At 40.9% G+C, this 27,966-nt stretch overlaps 9 protein-coding genes across 10 annotated transcripts in view; 2 read left to right on the top strand and 7 right to left on the bottom strand.

The window, feature by feature from the left end:
* The window catches only part of LOC6581618 (sodium- and chloride-dependent neutral and basic amino acid transporter B(0+)), a 30,087-nt gene extending 17,931 nt beyond the window's left edge, over nt 1-12,156 (bottom strand). Inside the window, exon 1 of one of the 2 annotated variants that reach the window (XM_015161944.3) lies at nt 11,736-12,156. The gene's annotated coding sequence lies outside the window, so the exon portion shown is untranslated. Of the gene's footprint in view, nt 1-4,216; nt 4,861-11,735 lie in introns of those variants that run through there. The other variant, XM_015161945.3, reaches the window with a different exon arrangement.
* An 87-nt stretch (nt 12,157-12,243) lies between these two features.
* Nucleotides 12,244-15,441, bottom strand: LOC6581616 (exocyst complex component 1). Its single transcript, XM_002007305.4, has 6 exons — nt 14,652-15,441; nt 14,372-14,599; nt 13,868-14,317; nt 13,306-13,808; nt 12,738-13,245; nt 12,244-12,682 (listed from the first exon to the last, which is right to left on the bottom strand). The coding sequence occupies exons 1-6, from the start codon at nt 15,327-15,329 to the stop codon at nt 12,335-12,337; spliced, it is 2,715 nt and encodes a 904-aa protein (XP_002007341.1). The 5' UTR covers nt 15,330-15,441; the 3' UTR covers nt 12,244-12,334.
* A 30-nt stretch (nt 15,442-15,471) lies between these two features.
* On the top strand, nt 15,472-16,184 carry LOC6581615. Its single transcript, XM_015161943.3, has 4 exons — nt 15,472-15,556; nt 15,622-15,672; nt 15,819-15,988; nt 16,044-16,184. Exons 2-4 carry the CDS (start codon nt 15,627-15,629, stop codon nt 16,098-16,100), a joined length of 273 nt encoding a protein of 90 aa, XP_015017429.1. The 5' UTR covers nt 15,472-15,556; nt 15,622-15,626; the 3' UTR covers nt 16,101-16,184.
* On the bottom strand, nt 16,161-17,049 carry LOC6581614 (DNA-directed RNA polymerase III subunit RPC7). The gene is made up of 3 exons (XM_002007303.4): nt 16,802-17,049; nt 16,618-16,746; nt 16,161-16,567 (listed from the first exon to the last, which is right to left on the bottom strand). The coding sequence occupies exons 1-3, from the start codon at nt 16,949-16,951 to the stop codon at nt 16,199-16,201; spliced, it is 648 nt and encodes a 215-aa protein (XP_002007339.1). The 5' UTR covers nt 16,952-17,049; the 3' UTR covers nt 16,161-16,198.
* Nucleotides 17,050-17,067: 18 nt separating this feature from the next.
* On the bottom strand, nt 17,068-18,521 carry LOC6581613 (RAB6-interacting golgin). The gene is made up of 3 exons (XM_002007302.4): nt 18,334-18,521; nt 17,544-18,210; nt 17,068-17,481 (listed from the first exon to the last, which is right to left on the bottom strand). Exons 1-3 carry the CDS (start codon nt 18,422-18,424, stop codon nt 17,280-17,282), a joined length of 960 nt encoding a protein of 319 aa, XP_002007338.1. The 5' UTR covers nt 18,425-18,521; the 3' UTR covers nt 17,068-17,279.
* Nucleotides 18,522-18,589: 68 nt separating this feature from the next.
* LOC6581612 (ubiquinone biosynthesis protein COQ4 homolog, mitochondrial) lies at nt 18,590-23,057 on the bottom strand. Its single transcript, XM_002007301.4, has 5 exons — nt 22,956-23,057; nt 19,450-19,669; nt 19,183-19,387; nt 18,853-19,076; nt 18,590-18,763 (listed from the first exon to the last, which is right to left on the bottom strand). The coding sequence occupies exons 2-5, from the start codon at nt 19,665-19,667 to the stop codon at nt 18,613-18,615; spliced, it is 798 nt and encodes a 265-aa protein (XP_002007337.1). The 5' UTR covers nt 19,668-19,669; nt 22,956-23,057; the 3' UTR covers nt 18,590-18,612.
* Nucleotides 20,791-22,605, bottom strand: LOC6581611 (UDP-sugar transporter UST74c). The gene has a single exon (XM_002007300.4). The coding sequence runs from the start codon at nt 22,299-22,301 to the stop codon at nt 21,141-21,143; it is 1,161 nt and encodes a 386-aa protein (XP_002007336.1). The 5' UTR covers nt 22,302-22,605; the 3' UTR covers nt 20,791-21,140.
* A 122-nt stretch (nt 23,058-23,179) lies between the features above and the next one.
* On the top strand, nt 23,180-27,493 carry LOC6581609 (neurofilament heavy polypeptide). Its single transcript, XM_002007298.4, has 6 exons — nt 23,180-23,374; nt 23,426-23,570; nt 23,627-23,689; nt 25,592-25,651; nt 25,755-26,845; nt 26,911-27,493. Exons 1-6 carry the CDS (start codon nt 23,180-23,182, stop codon nt 27,193-27,195), a joined length of 1,839 nt encoding a protein of 612 aa, XP_002007334.2. The 3' UTR covers nt 27,196-27,493.
* LOC6581610 lies at nt 23,745-25,598 on the bottom strand. The gene has a single exon (XM_002007299.4). The coding sequence runs from the start codon at nt 25,530-25,532 to the stop codon at nt 23,832-23,834; it is 1,701 nt and encodes a 566-aa protein (XP_002007335.1). The 5' UTR covers nt 25,533-25,598; the 3' UTR covers nt 23,745-23,831.
* Nucleotides 27,494-27,966: the final 473 nt, after the last annotated feature.

Raw genomic sequence — 27,966 nt, 5'->3', positions numbered from 1 at the left:
GGATCCATAAAAAATTGGCTACGGCTGGAAACAAATTTGTCTGCTAAAAATATGCTAAATTTATGCACTCGTATTGCGCTTGCTTAAAATGCAAAAAGGAACCGGAAAGAAGGCAATAATTACAGGATAGTGGAAGGAAAGAACGTATATATGTACATATATACTTATAGATATATTTAATATCTTCCGTAAACTTCCAGCGAATATTATAGTTAAGTTCTATAGCAGGAAAGAGCTATTGTATATATGTATATTGTATAGCTAGTAACTCTATAATTATAGTAAGTTCAAGTTGAGAGAATTTTGTTGAAAAGTAGCTACGATTTTGCATATGCTACTGACAGCCATAGAGAGCCTTAAGTTGTCTGCTGATATCAATCAAAAGTATTAAATGAAACTGGCATAATATGTACTTCGTGTCACTATTTAAAAACTTTCTATAAACGACTAGAAATCTACCAAATAATAGTCTAACAATAATATGCACTAAAAATAAAGCAGAGATAAATGATAAGCTACATACATATGAATATACAAGTTCCGAAATGCCTTTGATGTATTTTAATCTGAGTGTGCGAATATAATCAAATAATCTCAACATCGATTCTCGTTTTGGCTTGCAAATGCCTTTAAGATTAGCCGGAAACTTGGCTGGCAAATGACAACGGAAATTTCAGTTAGTTACACTTCGAGTGCCATACCCTGTAGCATATGCCCGACTATACTCTATATCAACGATGCCAATTATCTTCCGTTAAACATAAGGCAACATAGACTTTGACTAACATTTAATCAGCTGAACTTTTGCACAAATCCGGGAAGTCGCCACATTAGTTCAGCTTGACCTCTAGTTGGAGCGAAAGTTCACATTAAGGCCGCATTAAGGGGGTACGGGCGAGTGCCCTCAGAGCCTATTAACAAATATCACAATTATATCACAAAATGTGATTCCCATTTAACAAGAATGTGTAAGTAAATAAATAAATAACTCTATATATAATATATACAAATAATTATTCAAACTAAATTAATGAGCGATTCTGTGACGAATTTCAAGCTGCAGCGCAGCAAATTGCAGCGCAAATGTTTTCATTAGCTTTGAGTAATTTGGATTAGCTTCTGAAAGTCAATTACCAAGCCAGAGTCGACTACGGCTGTGTGTGTGTGTGTATGTCTATGTATCTTAGTATGTGTATTTAATAATTGAAAGTCGCGACGCTTGGCAAGAAAGGAAAGTAAAACTAGACGCGGATCGTCTGTTTGTTTCTTGGCTCTGTTTATTGTGGAGCCAAGCAGCGCCATGAACGAAAGTAAAAATAACAAAAATAGAAACAAGTTCAGCATAATAGTGCATAATACGAGCATGACAATGCGTGCGGCACCTGGCACCTGTCGATCCATCAGGTACAGATACAGATACAGCTGCAGGTGCTTTGTCATTTCGCAGGTGACTTGACACAGTTTCGCATGCAGCTAGATTATGTAAAACGCTTTGGTTAGTCTTTCAGTCTAAACGTTGTTAACAAGATGCTAGCTACAAGCTACAGGCTGCCAGATACGAGCTACATGCGGCGAGCTACAAGCGACAAGATACGAGTAAAAGTATCTGACAGATACTTCGTATCTCTCGCTCTCTATATGTTGATTTGCTGCAGCGCTGATTGCTTTTTATTGATTGTTCAATCGAATGTAATTAAATGTCGGCGGGGCCAGTGGTGCAAATCACTATATGCAGCCACGCCCCAACAACAAGTAAAACAACAACTAAAACAAAAACAACGCTTCATTGATTTCATTTCATTAATTTACAAATGAAATTTTTTTTTAGCCTTACAAATTTTGCAACAATTTGTCAAATTGTGCCATTGACTTCATTTCATCAGCTGTTCCACAAAGTTGTTTATTGTTTTTTTTTTTTTTTTTTTTTTTTTTTTTTGTGGAGCACATCTCGAAATGTCATCTTTGTCTGGAAACACGTCGCGCATTCAAATAGCACTTGGCTATAATAAAGATCAAGGCAGATTATAAAAGACCGAGCATAGCGCATTTTAGGACATGGACAAACCATTTCGAGCAACATTTTTCTTTATTTTTTATGTGCCAGATTTTATGTAAAATATTAAACAGTTTAGAGTCTGCTACAAATTGCGTTCATTAAGTGAGTTTATTGAAGTGTAAAATAGTCGCAGAGTGTAGCTCTGATATGCTTATTGAGGGTACTTGAATAATTGTCACGCAATCTGCAGAGAAGATGAACTCACCGACATCATCATATAGATGAGCTAGGTATCTTAATGTTTGAACAAACTTTGCATAGACTTTACTTGATATTACAGACTGAATATATATATAGAAAAGTATAGTATGTCATATAGCTACTATAGAATGCATTTCTGTTACAATGTCTAAGATATTCTACAGCTATTGAAGGCCATCAAAGTATTTGCCCTTGAATATGTTAGAAATATCTACTTGAGTAATCATATGATTATAAGATATGTATATGTATACCAATCTTAATTGAAATATCTTTGCTGGTTACCCACTTACGTGCTAGGTATCATCCTCATAGAATAAGTGTATTTAAGCTTCGTCTTGATGCTCTTAGCTATTTCCTTCTAGTTGTCACTTTGTCAGTGGGTCAAGTGCATATTAAGTTAAACAAGTTTCAGCACTTGGCAAGTTCAATAATTATGTTTGAAATCATTTTGCAGCTAAACATAGCTGAGTACAGCCCAAGCCGAGCTCAGCCAGCCCAGCCTGCCTGCTTGTCTAGTTATGAGCGTTAAGTGCCCGCAATGATTTGCATAAATATTTGTGATTCGTGGCGCCCTTGTTGCGTTTTTAATTGCAGACATCAGGCCGCAAAGAGTGGAGGGGGTAGGGACAGAGATCTATCCCCACAACATACACCTGGCTCAATCATAATCTATGCAAAACAATGCAAACAATCTTTTTGCCAAAGAGCGTGAAACGAACAGCGCCTTCGTCTTGGCTGTCCATTAAACAAAAAGGCATTCACACAATGCCAATTATCGGAGTCATTAGCTACAAAATTGACCCCAAGCCCCCCTCGACGCCAAAGGCGCCAGCACACTGAGCTAACAAATATTCAAAGTCAATAGAATCGTGTCTGTGGCGCTGAATGAAAACTGAACACAAAAGCTAAGCGCGAGGCCAAAAAAAGCGTAGTAAACACAATTATTTATAGACAATTGACTAAAGCAGCGTATTCGCCCAATAGACACAAGTCACACACGACTCTGATGAGCAGCGGAATATTTTCCGCAAACCTTACATAATCAATTGATGAGCTCGAAAAACTATAATAATTTTGATAATATTTAAAAGAAAAGCAGAATACTGGCATATGAGTGAAATAAGCATTACAATGCAAAACAAAATTGAATTTGAAAAGGACATTGAAGTGTTACATATGTATATAACGACATATATGGGGTTTACATGGAAGTACTGAATGATTAAAATAAAGCGTTGAATGGGATTTCCAAACTGAAAGTGTTTTGATTGAAAAAATAAATAAAATTACGAATTGAATTGATGAATACACATTCGAAGATTTATTTTGAATTGACGAATTGAAATAAAGAAGAATTTTAATCAAAAAAAGAATAAGAAATCAAAACAAACAATCGAATTGAAAAGTAAAGATAAAATATTGAATGGCCGATTTCAATTACAAAGCAAGTTCACATCAGTTTAAGGTTCAATCAAATTGATTGCCTTCAGTTTCTAAACCAGATTCGCTGAGGGCAATAGGAACATTTTTATAACCTTTAGACAAAATGTAAATATAGCAAAAATGATTAAATTTTCATCAAATTAAATACAAGATTTAATATAGAAGCTTTAAAGCTAGACTTCTATCTAAATGCAAAAGTAAGCCATGTAAATCAAAAACCATTTTGATTCTTCAATGCCTTAATTCTTAAGAATACTGTTAAAGCTTATAATTAAATTCGTAGTACATAAAATATATATGATTTCCTTATACTATAAAAAGGTTTCATTGAATCTCGCTTTGCAGCATTTGCTTTAGTCACGCTTCGTATAAATAGTTTTAGCATATTTTAAGTCAAGAATATTCACACAGCGAATTAAAAGTTATAAATAACTTAACTCCTATTTATGATTCACAAACAAAATAATTAGTTATATAGCAGCATCTTCAGCTTCATTATCATGCATAAATTACCATTTAAATGAAGATTTATGTTCGCATATTCCCAATCGATTATATTTGCATATTTGCTCAATTTTATATAAATATTATTCACACACACGATCGATGATATATGAGTATTTGCAATTTATAGATTGCTACACTTCTGGTTTCAATAATAATTCGGTAAGTGTTGCTCTAACTGTTAACGGTAACACTGCACAAAACAGGTAAATGGAGTCGCGTTGCTCCACAAAACTCATTCGGCTGACAGCATTTAGATGGAGCATGGAAATGACGTCGCGTCATTTACAATACGGGTTCTCGTTCCATTCAATCACATACAACACAACACAACACTCACGAATACACTCATATGCATGTGTGTATGTATATCTACACTCGATGTCCGAAAAATCAATTCCAATTCAATTGCGAAATTCCTGGAAATTACGTCGCACTCAATTCAATCGCTTTTTTATTCATTCAATTCGGGTTTCGTTATTTATTTCGAGTTATTCTCAGCGATTCCGATTCGACGATGCGTTCCCCGCTGAAATCGTACACGAAACATTAAAATCAAAAGCAATGAAAACTACACAATGCCGCGTTCAGGGTCTGAGCTGAGCTGAGCTGAGCTGAGAGGAAACGCGAACGACAGCGACGACAGGTAAGGCAAGACTGAGCTCACCTCAGCTGCGTTGAGCTGAGCTACCTGTCCGCTGGAGTTGTTTGGACATTGACTGAGCAATGAAGAAGCAGAAGCGGGCGTTCGCTTACATGAACCGTTTCGCGGTGCTGCAGCAACACGTGTATCTGTCAGATACATGTGCGCAAAATATGTAAGTATCTGATCGAGCGTCTGGTAATTGCGGGTAATATCTGCGAAGCACGCTAACAATTGGCAACTGCGACAGAGCATATCCTCGCCAATATCAAAATCGAGAGATAATGTGACGAATATTCCAATACTCTTCTGGATAGAGAACATATATATGAAAGTGTGTAAAATTTTGAGTATACAAGCAGTCGAATCGCTTAGATATTCCATTATATGAAATTGAAAAGATTTTTATACAGAGAATTTTAATGTACTGCCATATGAATAGTATTCATTTTTTCTGCTATTTTAAATTTCTACGAAAGTGTATAATAAATAAAGAAAATATTTACATATCTGAGCCCAGGTGGCACACGAGAGAATTTTGAATTTTGAATCATATAAAACTGCTTCATTCTCCCTTAAGGTGTTACAAATTTTATTATCGCACTTATGATGCCCACAGCAAGGGTATTGAGCAGTCATATACATATATTTCTTCTGAGCACCGCCTTAATTTCATTGAGAAGAAAACCTTCAAAAAAATAGTGCGTTTCGGGTTTTTTCGTATTGTATTGTTCCTGTCAGTCCCAAGAAGAAGAAGTAGAAGGAAGCCACACAAACAAGAACGAAGAACTGAAGAACAAAATGCGCATAAACAGGAAATTAATCACTCGAGTGTGTAGTATAATGCCAATACCTTTTCACACATACACACATATATCTATATAATACATATGTATATGTATGTACCTTTGTAACTGCCTCCTCGTTACCTGAGCCCTAAAATACAAGCCTCGCTGCCGGCAGTTTGTTCAAACAAAAAGAAACCAAATTAAGAACGTAGGCGACAGGCGTAGCTGACTGGATAATACGCGCCCAAAACTTAACTCATATGTATAATGTAAAATCTATAGTTGTATACCGATTTATAATTTAGGGGTATATAAGATTAAAGGGATCAACAGATGCTTCTAGTAGCCATAGATAGACATATATTTGATTCTCTGACTTCCATTCAGACAAACAGAAAGATAAACAACCAGACTAGACATCATAAAAAAAACTAATATACCCTCGCCGTCTGGTAGGCGAGTATGCAGCCCGAGCCGTAGATATTTCATTAAGGTTTTAGGGTACAGATACATATACATTTATTTACCCATAGCTGGCGAAAATATTCAAGGTCACCGCACAAACGTTTACAACTTCATTCGTTTCACGTTTCGCCGTTGTCGACGTCGTAATTGAATTCTGTTTATTTTGACTTTTCGATTTTTCACACAATGCAAATGTAGACAGGTAGATAGATAGATACATGGATAGATAGCTGCAGGTAATGCTAATGAGTTCCTAGTTGCCATTATAAATAGGTTTTTTTATGATCTTTGCGTTGATGATTCAATGTGTCGGTTATGCGAATTACGTTAAAGTCTCTTTGCGTCTCTTCTGAAGATGCTGCCAGAAGCTGTAGCAGTTACCGGTTTCCGTCTCATTTCTAATTATAAACAGACAGCGCAACAATTATTCTTAATCATAATTCAAGCGTACATCTCGTGCGATAGAACATTTTCTTTAATGAACCCAAAAAACAAACAAACAAACAAACAACAAAACAAATTTTACACCTCCCAAAAAGCTTACACACGCTAGTGTTTAGCTCCTTTTGTTTTTTAATGTGTTGAATAATTTTGAGCAATTGATCTAACTTGCAGTTAAATGCTTCCGCTAAAAAAACAATAACCTCTTTGTAACCTCTCTTATTATCTATATTAGTCACTGTTTAAGGGTAAGCTGAGGGCAAATGACTAACATGAGGATCATTGTAGATTTAGCATGTTACTAGTATAGCAGCATATAGGACTCATAAGCTGTCAATTTGTGCCTAGCTGGAATATCTACATAACAATAATTTAACTGCAGGATAAATACATTAGACGAATTTTCTCTTTATGGCAAGTATGAAAACGCCTGGCCTGAAGCAAATTTGTAATGTATTTACTTAACAGATGCTTTACATAGTGTTTACAGCTGACTTGAACATAATAATAATTATACCCGGAGAATAATTTTGATCTTTTTTCTTATCCGTGCTAGAGGTATACCTAAACCGACTCGATAAATAGGCATCGACTGCTAAATAAATAGAATGCAGCATTTAAGAAGCAACTATAATAAATTCTTAACAGCTGCTTGATAATATAACTGAAGGATATTTAATACCAAGAGGTAAATGTGTGTTTCTCTTATCATTTAAACAAATGTAGGCACTTTCTCTGCCCACACATATACATTTCCTCCACAGATAAGCCACGGCAGCTCACCTTATTGTTCACCTGTTATTCTTAATTCTAATGTCATGCTGTGCTGTGCCGCCTCGCTGATAGCTGAACTAAGCCCAACTCAAATGTAGTTAAATTAATTGCCTAACACCTGCTAGATAGAATTTCCTTAGCACCTACCATGGAGCTCGCTTTAGTTTATGGAGTTCTTAAAGTTTTATTTTTATAACACATAATTTGGGCTCACTGAACCCAGTTAACAGTGAACAAGACTTTGCTCTTCACCCTCTACATCAAAGCAATAGTGCGTGCAAAAGCGACACGAAGCAAGTTAGCATGGAAAATGCTCGATGGCACCGACATTAGAACTGGGCACATGGAAATAGGTAAACTAGTCTGTGCACATAGATATGTATGTAGATCTATGCATGTATATGTGTAAGACACGAGTACGACCCCACCGATCAGCTGCACGTTTCGGCTGGTGAAAAGAAGCCAAACCAGAAGCGGACTTTTAAAGGGGACGAGCGAACGAGTCGAGCCGCCTGTCGGTTACCAAATTGAGTGCAGCGCCATTTTCCACAACATGCTTTACTTTATATACACTTACTTATATATATATTGTATGTCTGTCTCTCTCACTTTTGTTGTTGTTTTGCTTTTGCCTTTTTGGCCACTTTCTTAGCAGGCAGTCTTGGCCATGGCAAAGAACTTGAGCACCATATATGGGAGAGAGCCACAGGCCCAGAACCGGCAACAGAAATTGCACCACTTTTGAGGGCCGTACCAGACCAAAGCGGGGCATCATTATCATTATCAAGACCATACCATTTATTTGCTGCAGTGTACCTTACCTTACTGACACCATAAATGGTCCCAACAGCAACAGCAGCAGCAGCAGCAGTGGCAACAACAACAACGACAAAAACTTCTACTATTTAGCTGCTAGAGTTACTTTTAGGCTAGCTGAGCAGCCATAGTTGGAGTTTTGTCTGGCACGTTGAAGTCGGCCCTTCAGCAGTGGCTGATTAATGCACTTGGTATTGCTTGTTTGACTAGTGTTAGTTGTTGTTGTTATTGTTGTTGCCGTTGCTGTTGCTGTTGCTGTTGCTGTAGTTGTTCACATGGCTGAGAACAGCTACAAATAAGATTCACTGCCCCAGACGCTGTGTAAGCTGTATTATGTCTGCGCCCCATGTGCATATATTTAGTTAGTTAGCACTTGCCGTAACTTTTCTCGCCTGCCCTATACCCCTTTGAAAATGACTAAATGGGGTATACTGATTTTTGTTACACAGGCATGCTAGAGGCAGAAGGAGGCTTAGCTTGACTGCAGAAAATATAAATGATCTTGATAAATTTATATTCATCTATATGTGAATTCATTGGGAGGTTGAAACCCATAACAGAGAGAGATAGAAATAGAAAGAGAAATAAACTAAGAGGGAGGGAGAAAATGAAAGAGAGATAGAGAGAGGGACAGAAAGATAAATAGAGAGAGATAAGAGCAACAGAATTATATTTTATGGATACCTTTTTCAATATTCAAGAGATCGATAAAACTTCATGAAATTTACTTTCGCACTGCATGTTTTAAAGGTCTCGAGTCACCACGTTGGTTAAATAATTTTCCATAGAAATAACATATAAATATGAAGTACTCTACTTGTTGAATGACTCGAAGAACATAAGATAATACAAAAAGAATTGGCATGGCTCATATTACCTTTGTATAGTTATCTATAGATAAATATATATGATTTATAACATCAAACGAACCCGATGATCAGGGTATGTCATAGTCAATCACTCTGCCATTCGACTTGTAATTTACTTTTTTTATATACGTATATATATTTTATATAGTTTTTGTGGGTCTTCGGAGTGACTTAATTTTCCCAGACGCCGACATGCAACCCGCTTAATTTCTATTATCGTATAATGCCATTGTTTTGAACAATGTGCAGTGCACATTTCCAACTGCATAATAAACTAAACACACAAACCAAATATAAAACTCGGTTGATGTTTTACGTATAAACATGCATATGTATAGCTATGTGTTTGTCCATATATGGCACACTTTAGTTTTGTTTTTTTTTTTTTATTATTATTATTTGTTTTTACTTTTGTGTTGATTACCAAATCCAAATATATGTAAAAAAAAGTATTGTTTAAGCGTCACGTATGTCGACGCCAACAACTTGAACTGCTGCTCGACAGAAAGTTCATTAAATTTTTAGACCTGGTCAGCGATTAGAGCCCAAGAACTTTATGCGATTCTAGCTGAGACAAGCATATGGGCGTCCCTCTTTAATTAGTCTAGTCTGTGAATATAATATAATAAAAAGCAAAAATTGTCTTTCAAATAGCGGTCACTCGCTTTCCAAAGCACCAAAGCAACCCACTGCAAATGGCGAACGGGCGTGGAAATGAAATGAAATGTCGCCCGCCCAGCAGAAAACAGCCAATGCAGAAATGCAAAAAGAACGACATTTATGTGTAACAAAATAAGTAAAAAGAATTGAGGAGAAACGTGACAACGAATGCCGAATACTCTACAAACATTTAATGAAGCAGAAACTGCTCAATTGGCCAAAGATCTATCAGATCACAAATATCTTCAAGAGAATTGTTAAGGAGAGAATTTAAAACGAATATCGAATGCTCTAAGCATACTTCTTAGACATATGCCAACTACAAACCTAGCTGTTATCATATGCGCCACATAACGCCATCACATAGTCAACTATACCCTTCCCAATCTACTCTACGCTCTAAAAAAAATTGCCACATTTTGCTTCTGGGCTAAAACCGAAGTCGGCTGACATAGCCAGTTCTTTGCGGCCAGCATTTGCCATAAAGTACAAAACAAAAGGCTACAAGAAATGGTGTCTGAAGAGCGCGCTCATGACTCAGTGGCAAAGCCCACGATGAAGCCCAGTAATGGCCACCACCAAGGTTACCCGCCCTCCTCCTCCCTCCCTGCCGATTGCCGGTTACCAAGCGATAGTGGCAGTTGCTCACGGCATGGAGACGGGTTCCTCCTTACTTGGCAATGCAATATCTGAAATAGCGGCAAAAGTTCTTCGCAAATATGCATTACGCACTACAAAGCTATCGAGCATTCTCACAGCGGATATTGCACAGTCTCTAAAGTATTTCCTTTATCGTTTGGCAAGTATACAAAAATAATAAAAATAGAAAAGCAAAAGCTAAAGCAAAAGTAAATATTTATTATATATATTTTTTTTTCTCAACAATCGCAAAAACCCTCATTTTTGTCACGGTTAGTAGAACGGATGAAATTACATACGGAACACAGCGTGCAAAACTATTGCCAATATTTATCTAAAACTTTTTACTGAAGTAAACGCATATTATAATGTGGGCCTGAGTGATAAAGTTTACTTTCCACTATACTGCAAAAAAGTACTGTAAGACGCCGCCTTCTCTGCGATTCTCATGAAATTGAGTAACCTCTAAATACCTGCTATGCTTCGATTTTATTTACTATTCATTTTGTTTATAAGTGCAATAGGAACCAGACGCGTTGTATTATATTCTTTTCCCAATTTATAAATTATTGTGTCTGACTTCCGTACCAAGATCCTATGTATAAAATCTGACTTCTAACTTATTCAGGTAAACATTTGTTTACATATTTACAGGTGCATATTTTAAAAGGTAATTTCAGGGGATATTTAAAATAAATTAAGTTATTTATGATAGTTTTAATATACTCAATAAACTGAGTGTTTATATTTTCACATTTTTCAATTTAAATAAATTGTTTCTTATATAATTTAATAGTTTACTCTACTGTGCTGCTGCTATATAAAATCTGTTTTGTTTTCAGGCGCAATGCATTTTTATGACACATAACCTTAAAGCTTTTATTTGTCTGCCTTACTTTGTAACACACACACACACACACAGAGTTAAGTCGAGTCCAAATCTTGTGCACGTTCTTTTTTTGTTCGTGGTAAGCAACTAATTAATGTTTATTGACCCGCGGGCGCATAGCGGAAGTTGAAAATGCATTGCAACAGCATTGAACTTGGTTGAGGTTGCCAGCAAGTTGGACCTGCCAGCGGCTTATCAAGGTGGCCAGCTTTCAGCAAAATTTAAAATACAGCTACTACAACAACAAGAGCAAATGCAATAAAAACAACAACAGCAACAGCAGTAACTGATGACCGCCAGAACTAAACGAAGTTCGAATAAGAACGTAGAGGCAGAGAGAAAGGAAACGATATACTCGTACTAAGACGTTGTTGTTGCTTTTCTACTACGACTGCTCGTTGCTGTTGTTGTTGTTTTAGTTGCCTACGTGCATTTGTATGCAAACAAAATATAAAAAAGAACAGGAACACAAAAAAAAACAACAAAAGCGTGTGCATAAAAAATGCAAAGGCAACACAAAAAACTTGTCGAACTGGTCGCTTACTTTGGAGTTGGATAGTCGGAGACCAAAGGCAAAGGCAAAGGCAACGCCTGCGCCGCCCGCGACGACAGCGTTAAGGATCCGTCGAGTGTGTGTAGGCCAAAGCTGTAGGGCACTTTTGAGCCAGTCACAGTCGAGCAATAAGTGTATGCACCCCGTTTACTGCCAATATATATGCGATCGTTGCGGCTTTTACAATTATCATTTGCATATCATAGACGCGTGCATACACACTCTCACACTCGCGCACACACACGTACGCACGCAAGCGAGCGCAGACACGAGAGTAACTGAGGAGCGAACAAAACGAACACACCGACGACCAACCAACCGCACGGAACGAAGCGCGCAAATTGACTGATGCGAAAAAGCTAGTCTCAGAACAACACCAACTGTTACGTGAAGTGCTCTCGCTGACGCAGAAATGCTCGCTCACGCTTGGGGCAGCTTCAATCTACAACTCTCTTTTGCTCTTTATCTCTCTGTCGGAGCTCTGAACTGTAATCAGCTGTTTAAATATGTGCGCGTATATTTTTGTCTTAAAAAACACATCGCTCTAAATACTATTGCACCTAAAAGTAAATCTCCGATGTAACGCGCACTCAGTGGGAGCGCGCAATATCGGAGAAGAAGGCGAGTATGTCCTGTATGTTGAACTCCAGATTGATCATGGCGCCCGCATAACATTTCTGTATGCGCTCTTCGAGATAATTGTACTGGGCTATGAACTCTTCCTGCATGGCATGCCATACCACCTGCAGAAGATTCTCCTCCTCGCACAGATGCTTCTCCACCTTCTTGTAGAGGTTCTCCAGACCCTTCTTCACCTCACGCGCTGGATATTGGCTGATCACCTTGCGAAGTTCCTGCTTAGAGAAGGCCATTTGGTAGCTTATTTCCGTCTCCTTCACGCCCTGCGCTACCTTTTGCTGCACGCCCTCAAAGAATTGCTGAAATTGGAAAGAGTTTTAGAAGTATTTGAAAACTGGAATCTACAACACTTACGTTCAGCTTCTCCAGTGGCCTGCCAAAGTACTGCGTTACGTATGCCTTGAGCGCATCGTTGTAACGTATCTTCGCCTCCTTCTTGAGGGCATCTAAGCCGGGCACCTTAAGCTGTGCCAACAGTGAGTACATATGATGATAGTTCTCCATGCGCACCACCTGTGACGGCGTCTTTGGATGCTCCTGCGAATGTACGCTAATCCCTTCGAATATGGCATTAACCAGCTGCAGGTACCATTTCTCCATGTCCGTGCGACGATCCGACTTGCGAAAGATGCCCTCTGCCGTTTGTGCGAAGTTCTCGAAGTTCTCCACATAGGGCAGAATGGCCTTTGATCGCTTGGGAAGCTTAGCCTCCTTAATGGACTGCAGTTGCTGTTGCATAAAGCGATCAAAGTTGCGCTTGACCTGCACCAATGCCGAGGCAAAGGTCATGCTCAGAAAGGAATGTGTATCCTGGGCGGACATGACATGCTGCGTTAAACGCACCAATACATACAGAGAGTAGCTAAGAGAAGATAAGTTTTAGTATAGAAGATATGCATATTAAGTTATATAGATGACTCACAAGCTATCCACACGCTCAAAGCTTTGTATGAAGCTAACTAGCTCCGGTTCCAGGCAACCAAAGAGTCCCATCATCAGTTTGCGCACTTCCTCATTGATCTGACGATCGATGCGCTTCTGAGGCACTCCACCAGCGTCTGTACTTGCGCTGGTAGGCGAGGCGGTAGAGGCGTTGAACGACTGCGACATATCCACGCCCTTATCCTTTTCCATATCCAGCGTCGTTTGGGTGTTCTTCGTTGTGGGACTTATCACATCCATTTGAAAGAAATTGATACAGAACAACTGCTCCTGCAGCGCAATGGGCTCCAGTTCGGCCAGAACTTTCTCCAACAACGCATCGAAACGCACACGATCCGCACTATCCACGCCGGGACCCCATTGATCACGATTGATGCCCAGCGTGCCATACGGAATGGTGGAGACGGCAGACTTACGTGACGAAGTGGACATATCCAGATCTTCGCGAGAGTTGCGCAGCTTGTCCGACACTTGAAGCTTGGCCTGAAAAGGAACCAGAGTTTACTAGGGGATGCTGACCAATTTTATACAAATATTCTTACTAGATTAAAGAAATTTCTGATATCGCGATCATAGATCTTGCTTAGCGAAGCCGTATAGACGCGCATCAGCCCGTCGTAGGTCTTGCGATCCATGGCCTTGGACCAGTGCATCAGCTCCGTATACGGCGTCAGCTCGCGATGCACATTCGAGTGGTTAGGGAGAACCAACTCGGTGCTAGTCAACGGCATATCACCAATTTCATTGCCAAGATGGATGAAGAGGTTGTTCAGGAACCGACTAACTGTAGCTGAGAACTTTTGTTTCCACTTCTCAAATCGTTTCCGCTGATCCTGTACAGCTTCCAGGCGTAGCAGCGCGGGGTCTATATCGCTATTCATGGCCTGCTGCAGACACTGCGCTGCAGCAATCGCTGCCTTGCGACCGGCTGCGGTCTTTAAATCGGGATCCTCCAGCGCCTGCTGATGGCTATGCGGCAAGTCCAGTTGGCTCTAAAAGGAATTTGGGAATTAACGCATATCAAGAAGTAACATTGTAATACTCACAATGACTTTATTAAGTTCCTTCATTAATTTGATATTGTTGTTATTGGCAATTTCAATCATGGCATTCTTGCCGCCTATTTTCTCCATGGTCTCCTTCACATGACCCAAAATATCCTCATAGGTATCCAGACGTGTTTCAAACTTGTCCGCCTCCGTTATAGCATTGTCTATATGCTCCATCATTTTGAGCACCTTTTGCTCCGAGGCCAACACACTTTGCATATTAGCCTGTAGATATTTGAATAATTAGCTTACTTCTGACTGACTGAAATTTACTTACACCATCCAAATCGTGCAGCTCCTTAGACAGCTGCTCTATGAACTGCTCCGCATCCTTGATGGCAAAATCACATTCGGAAAACAGTTTGCCCAGCTCGTTGGCCTCCTTATCCGTGAGTGCTGTAAACTCTTGCGCCTCCTCCTCGTCCTCTTCATCATCCGAATTGGTCGCTTTCTGGGTTACATTGCCCGCTCTTCCTTCGCGACCTGCCGCTATTTTCTCTGGCGATTTCTCCGATAACCATGCTTGGGGCACATTACGAAACTCGGCACGAGGTCCACGCACATACTTTTGTATCTGTCGATTGAGCACAGCCAGAAAATTCTGACGCTCGTGCAAATTTAGGGCGTACCATTTGTACAGCTTTTCCAGTTGGATGTCAAACTCGTGCGTCTCGAACTGCTCATTGCGGCCATCGATCCACTTGATTTCATCCAATTGCCAGCTACGTTTGCGCTTATACTCGCTATCCCGCTGCTCGTATTGCTTCACCAGGCAGAGCGTAACCACCGGTACGGGTGGCGCTGTCGTCAGCACACATAGGTAGCAGGCCCGCTTGTCTTTCTTTTTGAAAGTCTTCGTCACCGTCACCACTGAGAGCAGGCGTTCGCCGCTGCTGTTGAACAGCTCTTTTTGCAGTATGTGCTTGATGTTGGCCAAAGTGCCGATTGTCAGCATGGCTACGGAATGTAGGCAGCGTAAATTTTCTTTGCAATTTTTTCAACAATTATAATTGTTTCCAAATTGAAGAACGCCTCCGCCAAAAACAGCTGATCGATGAGCTACTGCCAATGTGCAGCTAACTTCAAGTGGGTCTGAAACTTGCGCGCAGCCAACATAACGTTGTTCAGTATTTTTTCAACGCTTGCACACAGTCACACTGGTCGATACATAAGTAAATCTTGGTGAGTAGTTTTAATGCGAAAAAAAATATTGGAGAAATAAAAACATATTTTGTGCAATTTTATAGCAAACATGTTGGTTAAACATATTGTCAAGCAGGGTCTGCTGCTCAGGAATGGTAAGTACAAGTCTTATATACTCGATTTGAGCTGCTTTTACTAACCTTAAAAATTACATAATGTGTCGCTCCTGCGTCATGGAGATTTATGCTTATTGAGTATATAATAATATAATTTGATTGTTTGCTGACTTCTCTTTTGACAGCTGGGGCCATGTCGCGCGCCGCTTACCACGGTGGACACCACAAGCACTCCACCATGGACGATTTGCCTGTCCCAGCTGGTGACTGGCAGGAGCAGTACAGCCGTAACAACACCAAGTACAATGCCACCCTCTTGACTGGAATTTTGATTCTGGCCGGCACCATTGGATTTGTGAGTAACTGTTCGGGTATCCAAATTATCCACACTAAGACTCCTCATTTTCCAGGTGAAAACTTCCGGCGTGATTCATTTGAACTACAGCCCTCCCAGCAGCTTGGATTAGATCTTCGCCAATCCCGTACATTTCTGATAAATATGTGTTGAATAAGCTTAAAGTGGCGAATTAGTAAATCACAATCCCAAACAATGTTTATTTTTTGCTTAATATACGGGACCATCGTCCATATTGTCGTCCTCTTCATTGTACGCTTCTCCATTATCGAAATAATCGTTGGCATAGTCGTTCTCCTCGTCCATCTCATCGTCGAGCGTCGCATCTGGATCTTCTTGGTCCTCGTCGTGCTCCGAGTCGCTATCCTGCTTGGCTTCGTCGTTTTCGTTTTCACCACCGCTTGTGAGCTCCTTCTGCTCCAGCTGTTTCAGTCTATCCTCAATGTTTGTCTTTTTGGGCATCAGCTTGGGTCGTGGCTCAGCCGCACGTCGTTTGCGATTGTTTAGATTTAGTTCTCTTGGCATTGCTTTGTAATTAAATTCAGGCTGTGCCCTATGCTTAAGGCGCTCCAAAGCTTTCTGTAAGGTGAATAGTTAAGTGATGTCGATATTAATATTTTGTCTCTTACCTCTCGCCAGTCCTTAACATTAATATGTTCTTTCTCCTGGCTGGCTGAAATAATATAATATGGTGAATCACGCATGCGGTTTAAAAAGTCTTCTTTCCACAGTAATTGATAGTTTTGTGAGGCAGTCGTCTAAAAGAAAACAAATTTATATAAATGATTTAGTATAAGGGCATTTCGCACTTACCTCAAGGGAAATTGGTTTGTTGAGTAGCGGTGGAAATGTTGGAGGCGGCGCCGTTTGCACTTGTGGCATATCTTTGCCCATGCAGCCTAGCGCCTGCATCTGCTCGGCAGTGAGCGATCCTGTCTTCCCACCACGCCCACGTCCAGCCATTTTCAATGTTTTCTTTTATATTTTATCAATTAAAGACTTGTTTATGTTTTAAAACTCGCACGCGTTTACTTCCACATTTCCAACCATTGGAAGCCAGCTGTTTTACCAGGGATGCGTTGTCAGTTCCGGCGTTGCCAGCTTGTTGAAAAAAAACAGGCAATACCAATTTGAATTACATTTATTTATTACAATTTGCACTTGATACTTAAAACTAAAAAAAAACTTAATACATATGTATTTGCAAACATGCACATGATAATATCAATCCTAAGAACTAAGTAAGTTAATTTCGCTTCAAACTGAATTTATACAAATTCGCTATATTCGATTATTTCTGAGGCGCTGGCTCATCATCAGTTGGCGCCAGGCCGACTTTTTGCATTAGCTCCGTCAACTTTTGTGCCTTGCGATCCTCGTTATGGGCTATAACCGTGCAGAGATGCTCCGTGAGCAGTTCTTTTTTCTCTGAAGCATTGTGAAGATCCAGCTTTGCCTTTAGAAATTGAGCCTCGATTCGTATATACTGTTTTCTGTTGATAAAAATGAATAGGATATTAAAATTGAATAGGTTGTAAATATTTGTATGACTTACTCAACATTGGCGAAGTGAATGCATGCGTTGTCAATCTGTTTGCGCAGCAGAGCAACATCCACGGCCAGATCGTTCTCCAGCTTTGAGAGTTCGTGACGTATTTCTTCAATTTTACGGCATTCAGCGGCAGTTTTTTGCGTATGCTGCTCGATCGCTTGGTAAAGCATTTCTTTCTTTTGTTTGTTCTGCTCCTGAATCATTTTACGATGCTGTTCGAAGTCCTTAAGCGAAACGCCCTTGAAGGGAGAGTCCGTGCTGATCCGCTCTTCTGTGGAGTCTTTGGTGCTGGGCAAGATGCTGGCGTCATCGTCTGTGCTGCTTACCTTCAGTATTGAGCTATCATCCGTCGTTTCGCTGGCATACGTGGCAGCTCCAGATGATGGCTGAGATTTTCCGTTTGTCATCGGCGCTTTAACGGAACCACAATAGAGCGCTTCGACCAGTGAATCCGATAAGCCACGTTCCAAATTTAGTGATTCTTCTTCTTGTGTGGGAGTGGGCGGTTCTTTCGGTTCTGGTTCTGTAGGCGTGGTTGAGCGTGATTTGGCCTTGGCAGCAACAGTTTGTTGAGGCTTCTGTGGCTGTTGTTTTCGCAATTGATCTGCCTGCCGGAAGAGCTTATCCGGCATCCGTCTAATACCGGGCTGGCTTTTGAGCGCTTGCTTTGCTATAAATATTCATGTATTCACATATACCCATGTTTATGTATGTATAACAATTGTTTTGTTTAGCGCACACACACACACGCGTAAAACTGAGAGAAATACTCTCTATCAATCTCAACAATTACCTGCTTCAATATTGAGTTTCTTTTTGCCATCTTTTATTCCAGTTATTTTAAGTATCTCATCGTGGCTAAATCCATTAAATTTCTCAGCCATATTGCAATTCTAATAAATAATTAGCCATTAGCACTTTAACAACACATCAGCAAAGCAAACACGACAAATGGCGTTGCCATCTAGCTCTCTTCGAGGATCGTTGTTATCGAAAGCGATCGAATTGGGGTCGATATACCCGCGTCATTAAACAAAAAGCAATCGAAATTCAAAACAAAATAATAAAAACTTTATTGAAACGGCTTAATGCCTAACTCGGCGCGCAAGTCGTTCACTTTTTGCTCCCATCGCTTCTCCCAGTAAATCGGCATTAGTGGCTTCATTTGCTTGCTATTTTCGATGGCCCACGGCAAATAACGCTTCAAGTACTCTCGACGCTGTCTGTGAGTAAAAAATAATTTTAAAAAAACACTCAGCCATGAGTCAGTCGTTTTATGTTGTATTTAATTAACGCTAGAAGGTCGACTCACCTGGGTCGCAGCCGCACTGCTCCAAACACTGCGGCTCCATAACACATGGGCAGTCCGTTGTTCAGGGCTTCCACCCATTTGACAGTCACCTCACAGAGCATATTCGTCGGCATATCCAGCACGGCATGAACTAAATCGTGACATTCGCGATAGCGCGTCATTATATAGGCCAGTTTAGGGTCTTCCAGAAAGCGCACTTCCATGCGCGAATCGGGCGTCACATTCTATATTGATAAATATGCGAAAAAAATGGGATATGCTTTAAATAAAATATCTAATAAATATAAAATATACATTAAAGTAAATCAGATCTGCCGTAGCTTCACTTACGTTGTCTTTCAAGAACTTGGCATAGGCAAAGCCAAATGAATCTGATGGCAACGCTTCCAAGCTCTTGAGATCAATTGTTTTTGTATTAATGCGTGGCTTTTCGACAAGGATTCGACGTCCTTCCTCACTCGCCTGCATGGTATCCAAAATATTCAACAGCGCATTCTCACCGGTTGTCTCGCCCAGGCAGGCAATCATGTCGTGTCTGCGAAAGTAAACTATGAATCTAGTGTGCCTCATTTACAGCCAGGTATATGCTGTGCCCACCTGTGCGGATTCAGCAATGAGGCAATGGATGAGCCGGCACCCAGCAACAGCCTTTGAAATGTTGTTATCTGAATGCGTTGCTGCAAGTAATCACGCTCAAAGGCATCCAGCTCCTCTGGCGGAACATCCGTGGACGTCGAGCCGCATCTGCTCAACAGGCTCAAGGTCACGTGGCGCTGCAAGCGAGGCAGTGAGATGCGCCTTAGCTGCTGCATCATTGCTGTAGATAAACATGGTTAAGTGACGTTAACAATAGATGCCGCGAGCTTGTTGACCTCATCACCAACAACTCGCTGACTAATTATATGTGTGACTCGGCTCTTAAGCGCGACCATGAATTACCCTTCCACAGTAGTATACCCCCTTTGCGTAAGCGATTTGTCTATAGACCAAGTCGAACAGATTCGTAAGTAAACATTGCCGCCCCACAAATGGCTTTAGACTCAAAAAGACGAACTAAAATCTGGAAACCGGTTTGCATTTTTCGCTTCCACTCTTTGTTTATATCAACACAATTGACTCTTCGAAAATACGTTGAACTCGACTCGACCCGTGTACCTATTAGGTTTTATGTTTTATTATTATTTTTTCCTCTCCATATCTGATGAGTAATTTGAGCAATAAACACGTGAAAATTCTAAGATAAGTTAGAAGTAATCGTAATTAAAATGAAAACTATATATAAAGTGTATTTATATATATTTAAGGAAGATAAGCATTACTGCAGACGCAGAGATAAGCGAGGCTGACAAAGAGAACAAATATAAGAAATGGGCTTTACCAGCGGGCCGTCTAAATTATAGGGGGCTAAGCATTTCCGTTTTATTCTGGAAACTAAGAGAGAGGGAGAATGGGTTAAGCAGCACTTAAAGATGTGAAGTGACTGATTGATTGGCTGATTGACTTGGCACACCTAAGGGTCTAAGGCAATAAAAAATAGCTTTTTATCAATAATTACTTTTTGATAAGGGTGATTTCGAGTTGAGACAAAATGTGGGACACAAGTATTTTATGCGTAAATAATAAATTATAAAAATGCTGTAAAATGCAAAAACATTGTCTAACGAATTAAAAAGATGCATATATTTTAAATAACCCAAGTCGCACATTATAAATTCACGTGACAGTAAAGTCATTCGAACAGGTAGCACATGGGTGAAGTTGTTCTCATAATTGAACAATACATTTAACTAAGAAACAGGTAAGAGCAATCGAATTTACGGAGTCGCAGACTTTATCAACGGACAACCTTATCTTAAGTGTAAGCAAATGGAACAAATTGTTGTTTTTTTTTTTTTTTTTTTTTTTTTTTTGGTGTAGGTGTAAAAACACACACATAAATATCGATATACACGTATGTGTATATATAGTATATTTTGTTGAGATATATTCAATTAACTATTATGGTTTGTGTTGCTCTTTTATGACACTTTAACATTATGAATTGCGCGAGTGTGATTCAATTTACAAAGACATTTAAATAACATGGGTGCTTATAAATATGCATATATATGCTCAGATATATATAATATTTAAATCCATAACTACATATGTACAATTTATAGTTTTACAGTATACAATGTGTGCTTCTTTAGAGTGTTTAGTTGCTCTCTTAATCTAGTCGTTGCTCGATGCTCTACATGAAATTTTTATGGCTTTGGCAGCAGGCTCTCTCACTGATTAGTCTTCGACTAGACGCTCTCTCCTCGAGAGCTAGGCAAGTGGGCTTGCTTATCGGGCGCCTGCTTCCGCCGGAATGTGACGTACGTATAGAGAAGGCTTGCCATCACGCTGATGTTGATGCCAATGCAGTTGAGCCACGAGAATACGTAATCTCCTCCAATGAACATGCCCAGATAGGTGACACAGATGTTCTTAAGGCAACCGACGATTGTCGTTGTTAGTGCAGAGTTGAACTGGGTGCATAGAATTGTGCTGTACGATAAGATAAAGCCCATCACACAGCTGAGGAGAAATTGCACAACAAATGCCGGATCGTTCCAGCTGGCGAAATCGATGGCCTTTTGGAGATCGCCCGTCACATAGTTGAGCAACAGGGCAGGCACAAACATGAACAGCGAATTGTAGAACATCAATCCATACTTCCCGATCTCCGAGGTGTCCAGTTTCTTTTTTACAAACACGCCGTTCGAGGCTGTCAGCGCATTGGTGATCATCACGTACGTGTAGCCCTGCATATTGAATGACAGATCGTCGGAGGCGGCTATCAAAGCGCCACCGATCATAGCATAAACGCTTATTTGAACTGCCGTCGTCGGCCTTACTCCAAGTATCTTCAGCTCTAGCAGCATGGTCATCAGGATGGAGAAGCGACGTAACGCAGCGAACATGGGCAAGCTGAGCGCTTTAGTGCCTCCAAGGCCGAAGATCATGTTGAAGCCAAAGATCAAGGGCAGTGGAAAGATCTTCGCAAACGTATTTCGCTGCAGGGGCGGATACGTGACTAGCCTCAGTCGTTTGCCAGCTCCAAGCACTATAATACTGGCCGTTAGCTGACCCAGACTCAGAAAGAGGAACGAGGGAAAGCGATAAGACGTGAGGACAGTCTTATTGACGACGGTGATCATAAACGAGGCGATGCCATAGAAGAGTGCGCTGCCAACCTTCTTCACAAACATTGCCGCATCCGCTTCCTCTCGCTCTCTATCCCGATGGCTACTGCGCAGTTCCTTGGAGCTAACACTGGAGGAGTTATTCAACTGGGCGCCTCCATTTGATTTGCCGCCCGTTTCTTGATCGCTATCATCGCTGTTGTTGCTGGCATCGAGCAATGGGGTTAAATCGAGCGAAGTGCTGCCGCCGCCGCTATTGCCCCCGCGCGGAATGCTCATTTTAATTGCTTTGTAGCGTAATTTTTTTTTCGCTTTGCTCGAACGTCAATTTTTGCATGTAGAGGGAATTTTATTTGTGTGTACGTTTGCTCAGATGCTTTTAAAGTGCTTTGCATTTATATTCACTCCGCACATCTAATTACATATTGGTATTTACTTTATATTTACACTATCTATTGCACACATACATTGTACATGTATTTTTAAATTTGTTCCAGTTGTATTAGCGGTGCGAACCGCTTTATGAAACGGAAAACTATTTTTACCGACGCTCACACTCTCGCGTCTCTCTCTTCTATAGTTAATGAACATATGGCTAGCGGTGTGGCCATTACACACTATGCCGATAAATACCAAATATAAACGTACGAGAGCCCTTAGTATATCCACTGACCAAAGAACAGTGGTATATCTAAAACTATTTACAGTGAATCAATTCTCTTTAATGATACACGCCACAAAAACGAGGTAAATTTGATTGTTTTTACAGTTAACATGGTTCTAACTTTGCACGCAGTCGAGATAATTTACATAGAAACATGCTTATGGTTATCCAATTCGCATTCGAGCATGAGCACCTTGTCGTAACCGGCAGCTCATTATAAATGGTATAAGCCACTTACTTAAGAGCACAGCATATTTTCATTTACTTACTTTCTTATTTAAATTATAAATTAAACGACACTTAATTTCTTTACAATTAAAGCCAAAACACAATTCTGCACTGATTTGCACTCAGCTGTTGCCGCACAGACTATCGATTTCACCAAAAAGTACGGCAACTCTGGTGCCCAGCTGTTCTTGTTTTTCGGTGTCTTTAACAAAACTGCGAAAAAGCTTGTTTGGTTTTCATTTGTGTTGAATTGTAAATTACCAACATGAGCAGCTCGAAGAAAAAGATTAAAAGTGATCAAATACCCAAGCCTATAAACATTAAGAAGGAAAAATCGGAGGAGGATCGAACACTTCATCCTATTTCTCACTACATCGATGATCGCCTTGAGTTGGTCAAACAAATATTTGCTACACTGAAACCAAAGACAATTATGAATTTAGCGCCAGCGTTTTTAAAGGTAAGCTGAATAAAATGTGTAATAGTATGTAGTAACTGATATTTCTTGCAGGAATCTAGCTTGGATGAAGTCGAGGAACTTTGTCTAAATGAGCTGCTTTGCATTTCAACTAAGCGACTGAAGTCAATTATCGAGGACTCGCGTTGTCCCACGGACACAGAGAGCTCTGCGGATTCGGATGTAGAGCACAAGGAGGGTAAGTACAAGCAGCATGCTCACATACATATATGTTTATATTCTCTGTATTTACAGAGCACATATCGCTGGAAGAGATATCATCGGACAGCGATATCGAGGGCAGTCAGCTGCGTCGTGGTAAGTTCTCAAGTGTATTCATCTGCGCCCCACCCACAAGCTTCAAACACCTAAATGCTAGATAACGTACATTTAATTTTGAATGATCATCAGAAGAGGTATCTGTACAACTGCACGTCATGATTGAATCTACTCGCAGCTCTTATGTGCCATATTTGAATTTCTCGCAATTGAATACTGGGGCCACGTAGAAGGCGCGCAATATGCACACATCTTCGCCGACACCTAACACAACGTTTTCCTCATCTTCCTTGCCAACCTCCAAGGTGACCACGAAGTCACCAACCTCCAGGCAGCCCTTGCGTCGCATGAAATCAACGCCAAACTCAATGGGGCTATAGTTGCATTCGTTCAGATCAGGTGTATAGACAATAGGATGCGTGTTTCGACGCAGATGTAATGCGCGGGCCAAGTCGAATTTACATTTGATGGCGAATTCATCATCGTCATCATTTAGCGGCATCATCATATACACTGGACAATAGATTTCTGAGCGCGCAAGCGCAACACTCGCGTTCTCGCACTTGGTAAACACAAATATCGCTTGACACTCGATGGTGGCAATCGTACGTATGATGAAGTTAACAATTGTCTGATAGGAGGTCAATATGCTCTTCACCTGTTGCTGTGTTTGTACCACACCCACACGGTAATCCCGTATGGGCATCAGTTTCTTAACAATCAGTGGATACTTGTTGCACCACGGACTCTTCTGCATATGTATCGTATCAATTTTCCAGAGGAACTCGTGCAGCTCAAACCGTTTAAAGTCGTTGCAACGCTCTAACGGCACTGTGCCAATGACCGGTTTCTTCTGGCAGTGCGCAATGGGTAGCGCATCCTCCATGATATAGTTGTACACACAGCAGTTTACACTAAACATGTCCGGTATCCAAATATAGTCCAGTAGCTTGATGATGCCTAATAAATCGAGCATGTTATTCCGTACATATTCAAAGTCAATGCAGCCAATCAGTCGCATATCGAACTCGGTCATAATTGCCGCTCGAACTGCGCGAAGGAACGATTTACATCGAATCTTCGGCAACACCACAAAGTTGGCTTTGAGCGCAGCGGCCGCTTGCAGATCGGCCAGATAGAGTTCTGGATATACGCTGGGCGCCAGGGAATGGCATTGGCGAGGTAGCTCAATAAAGTCATACGAGGATAAGAGACCTGCATCGATGATCAACACGGCCAGCGCTTCGTTCAATGTTTTGACCACACGACAACGAACCTCGCGTCCAATTAGCAGCACATCATTTAGCCTTATTGAGCTGAGATAGGCGCGTAGATTGATTACGTAGACGATCTCCCGGAAGCCGGCATACCGATAAGCTGGATCAGTTGTTAGCGTCACCACTGAGCCGCGTGCCAGCATTGTGGTGCAGTTGTTGCGCAACCGACCAATGCGACAGCAATCGCCATTTATTTCAACAGCCAGACCCGTCGCAGTGCGCAGTTCCCTCTCATCCGCATGTGCGGATATGGCTATGTTTAGGGTCTCCAGTATGGCGGCTAGTTCGTCTGGCTTGAAGGCAACCATATCTACGTGAAATGTATAGGTGCCATGCTCGAGCATGCGACGCAGCTCCTCGTGAGTCGTCTCCATGACGACCTTGGCCATCAGACCCATGTGATAATAGCGACGCCTTTTGCGCTTTCGTGCATGTTTCTCGTGCGCATCGCAGGCAGCCTTGAATTCGCGGAGTCTTTGTTCCAAATCCTTTTGTCCATTCAGTCGTACCGTGAACTTTTCGGGCTCCGCTTCACCCTCGGCCTGTTCTAGTTCTCCCTGCTCTGTCAGGCTCGTATTATCGACATCACCCGTCATCGCAGCCATGGCGTGCAGTCAATTTTAATTTTTAACTAAATGCTTATGCGTAAATTTGAAATTTGCAGCTAACAAATTGCGGAAATCAAGCGCTAAAAGAGCCGATAAAATCAATGAAAATAAGGAACGTAAGTTGAAAAAAAAATATAAAGCAAATACTGAATGGCAACAACTGCCTACTCTAACTAAATCCTAAATACAATAATGTTTCAACAACTCACTTTCACCCAGCGGATGGACAGATCAGTGTGCTGGAGCTGCTTGAGCTGCAGGCGAGAGCGCGCGCTATTCGCTCCCAGCTAGCCATGGAGCCCATAACAAAGATCGAGGTGAAATCGGATGACGATGACGAAGAGAAGGAGGCGCCCAAGAAGCTGTCGGACAAGGAGAAGCGCAGTCACAAGCGAAAGTCGAACGAGTCGACAGCCAACAAGCCAGCTAGGAATCAGGATCAACCACAAACCAATGGCAATACCAATGGAAAATCAGATGCAGCTCCTACGAAAAAGATTAAGCTGAAGCGCAATTATCGTACGTCCACTAAATCGCCGGAAAAGCAAGCCGTTAGCAATGCAAAGGAACCTGAGAAGAAGGCAGAGCCGGTACAGGAGCAGAGCAAATCACGTTCTGCCTCACCAGATGTAATACCAATACCTACTGAGCCAGAGACACTGCTCATAAGTGACAGCACGGATGACGAGAGCAAGCAACCACCCAAGCAGCCAGTCGCAACAACAACAACAGTAGCAACAACAACAACAACAACAGCAGCAACGACAGCCGCACCAACTGCAGCAACGGCATCCGCTGCTGTGCCACCAGAGGCACCTGCTGCTGTTCCAGCTCCAGCTCCCACTCCAGCTGAGGAAAGCGAACCCGAAGAGGGCGAGGTGAGAGAGGACAGCGAAAATGAAGCTGAAACGCAGCCAGCAGCTCCCATCGAGCAGAAGCAAGCAATAGAGACGGAAGCGCCTAAAGAAGTAGCAGAAGTAGTAGAAGAAAATAAAGCTGAAGCCACAACAGAGAAATCAGCCACAGCTGAAGAGGCGCCCGTTGAAACTGCGGAACAATCAAATATAAAAGCAGTAGATGAAGCAGCCGAACAGCCCGCTGCAGATGATGAAGATCAAAACGATGATGTCATATCCATAGGCGGCGATTTGGAATTGATTGAGGAACTGAATACTGTAGAGGACGAGCCAGTAAAAGTCAAGAGTGAAGAGCCCGAGAAGGTAGGCGAGCCGGATGAAGAAGACAACGATGTCATATTGCTAAACACCAGCGACGATGATCACGAGAAGCTGCAGGATACAAACTCAGAGGTAATATACATACATATATAAATAACATGTTACATTAAACTAAACTAATTTCATTCCTGTGACAGTCATGGCGCACTCGCTACCTGAAGAGCTCCAAGGTCAGTCAGGTGCTAGCAGCCTCGCGGTTGGGCAAGCGCGTGCGTGACAAAATTAAAAAATCGAATCGCGCACAAAAGCGCAACGATTCGAAGTCTGGCAGCGATGAGAAGTCAATGTCTCAGCAACAGCAGCAACAACAAGAACAGACGCAATTTACCTCGAAGCATGAGGATGGTTCCATAGAACAATATCAGGAACTACTACAGCACCGCCAGCGCAAAAGCTCAAGTAGCAGCAAGGGCGACAAATAAACGACTCAGCGCAGCGATTGTTATTGAAAACTCGCTTAGTATATAGCCAAATTATATGGCATATAAAAATAAATAAAAAACAGAAAACAGAACAAAAACTCAAATAAAATAGGTACCAAGCGAACGCACAGAAAATTTGAATATATCGTGTTAAGCGCATATTTGATTTGCCTCCACGTAAATACCCTGTAAACAAAAACTTCGAGAACAGGGTTTTTCAAATGTTAACTGTGTTAAGCACTGCTGATAAATTTGTAGATGTTTTTTCTTAATAACTAAAGAAATTGGTTTGCTGATATTTATAAAAGAATAATAATCCATTAAATATATAAATAACAAAATTTGTATTTTGGCCACAATTGTAAAATTTAAATAATGAAAGTTTTTTAGGCGAAATTAGTAATAAAAATATTTATATAATTATTGTATACAAGAAATCCAATTGGTTTTACTTTGGGAATGCTTTAGAGACAGGGTATATCTTAGTCTATTACGCTTAACTTGTTAGGTTATTTATTTTTTTGTTTGCTCGCGTTTTTAGTTTTGTTTATAGTTTAAAAGAAATGCGAAAACTATGCCTTGTCATTTCCTGCGTACATTTAGCTGCTCCCCCTATAAAATAAAACTTTTTGGGCAGCCTTTAACGGGCCGCACGCTAAGCGCTGGTTACGCATACGCATTTGTGTGTGTGTGTTCGTATTAGTGGCAAGTCGGTGGGTGAGACACTGGGAGTTATTCAAAAATCATTACCCATATTTGTGGGCTGGTTAT

The sequence above is a fragment of the Drosophila mojavensis genome, unplaced genomic scaffold, assembly GCF_018153725.1.
Source record: "Drosophila mojavensis isolate 15081-1352.22 unplaced genomic scaffold, ASM1815372v1 contig_74, whole genome shotgun sequence".
NCBI lineage: Eukaryota > Metazoa > Arthropoda > Insecta > Diptera > Drosophilidae > Drosophila > Drosophila mojavensis.
Note: the sequence above shows the minus strand (reverse complement) of the source record. Positions and strands in the feature narration are given on the sequence as shown.

What these genes read in the sequence shown, in the direction of transcription:
- LOC6581614 (XM_002007303.4), bottom strand. Translation starts at nt 16,951, where the DNA reads ATGGCTGGACGTGGGCGTGGTGGGAAGACAGGATCGCTCACTGCCGAG. An exon ending in ACAAACCAATTTCCCTTGAG is followed by an intron (nt 16,747 to 16,801) that starts GTAAGTGCGAAA and finishes GTTTTCTTTTAG; the next exon opens with ACGACTGCCTCACAAAACTA. An exon ending in ATGTTAAGGACTGGCGAGAG is followed by an intron (nt 16,568 to 16,617) that starts GTAAGAGACAAA and finishes TTCACCTTACAG; the next exon opens with AAAGCTTTGGAGCGCCTTAA.
- LOC6581613 (XM_002007302.4), bottom strand. Translation starts at nt 18,424, where the DNA reads ATGGCTGAGAAATTTAATGGATTTAGCCACGATGAGATACTTAAAATA. An exon ending in GAAACTCAATATTGAAGCAG is followed by an intron (nt 18,211 to 18,333) that starts GTAATTGTTGAG and finishes GAATATTTATAG; the next exon opens with CAAAGCAAGCGCTCAAAAGC. An exon ending in ATTCACTTCGCCAATGTTGA is followed by an intron (nt 17,482 to 17,543) that starts GTAAGTCATACA and finishes TTTTATCAACAG; the next exon opens with AAAACAGTATATACGAATCG.
- LOC6581611 (XM_002007300.4), bottom strand. Translation starts at nt 22,301, where the DNA reads ATGAGCATTCCGCGCGGGGGCAATAGCGGCGGCGGCAGCACTTCGCTC.
- LOC6581609 (XM_002007298.4), top strand. Translation starts at nt 23,180, where the DNA reads ATGAGCAGCTCGAAGAAAAAGATTAAAAGTGATCAAATACCCAAGCCT. An exon ending in TAGCGCCAGCGTTTTTAAAG is followed by an intron (nt 23,375 to 23,425) that starts GTAAGCTGAATA and finishes TATTTCTTGCAG; the next exon opens with GAATCTAGCTTGGATGAAGT. An exon ending in TGCAGGATACAAACTCAGAG is followed by an intron (nt 26,846 to 26,910) that starts GTAATATACATA and finishes TTCCTGTGACAG; the next exon opens with TCATGGCGCACTCGCTACCT.
- LOC6581610 (XM_002007299.4), bottom strand. Translation starts at nt 25,532, where the DNA reads ATGGCTGCGATGACGGGTGATGTCGATAATACGAGCCTGACAGAGCAG.
- LOC6581616 (XM_002007305.4), bottom strand. Translation starts at nt 15,329, where the DNA reads ATGCTGACAATCGGCACTTTGGCCAACATCAAGCACATACTGCAAAAA. An exon ending in TCAGAAATTTCTTTAATCTA is followed by an intron (nt 13,809 to 13,867) that starts GTAAGAATATTT and finishes GTTCCTTTTCAG; the next exon opens with GCCAAGCTTCAAGTGTCGGA. An exon ending in GGCCACTGGAGAAGCTGAAC is followed by an intron (nt 12,683 to 12,737) that starts GTAAGTGTTGTA and finishes TTCCAATTTCAG; the next exon opens with CAATTCTTTGAGGGCGTGCA.
- LOC6581612 (XM_002007301.4), bottom strand. Translation starts at nt 19,667, where the DNA reads ATGATGCAGCAGCTAAGGCGCATCTCACTGCCTCGCTTGCAGCGCCAC. An exon ending in TCATTGCTGAATCCGCACAG is followed by an intron (nt 19,388 to 19,449) that starts GTGGGCACAGCA and finishes TTACTTTCGCAG; the next exon opens with ACACGACATGATTGCCTGCC. An exon ending in CCAAGTTCTTGAAAGACAAC is followed by an intron (nt 19,077 to 19,182) that starts GTAAGTGAAGCT and finishes TTATCAATATAG; the next exon opens with AATGTGACGCCCGATTCGCG.
- LOC6581615 (XM_015161943.3), top strand. Translation starts at nt 15,627, where the DNA reads ATGTTGGTTAAACATATTGTCAAGCAGGGTCTGCTGCTCAGGAATG. An exon ending in GGGTCTGCTGCTCAGGAATG is followed by an intron (nt 15,673 to 15,818) that starts GTAAGTACAAGT and finishes CTCTTTTGACAG; the next exon opens with CTGGGGCCATGTCGCGCGCC. An exon ending in TGGCCGGCACCATTGGATTT is followed by an intron (nt 15,989 to 16,043) that starts GTGAGTAACTGT and finishes CTCATTTTCCAG; the next exon opens with GTGAAAACTTCCGGCGTGAT.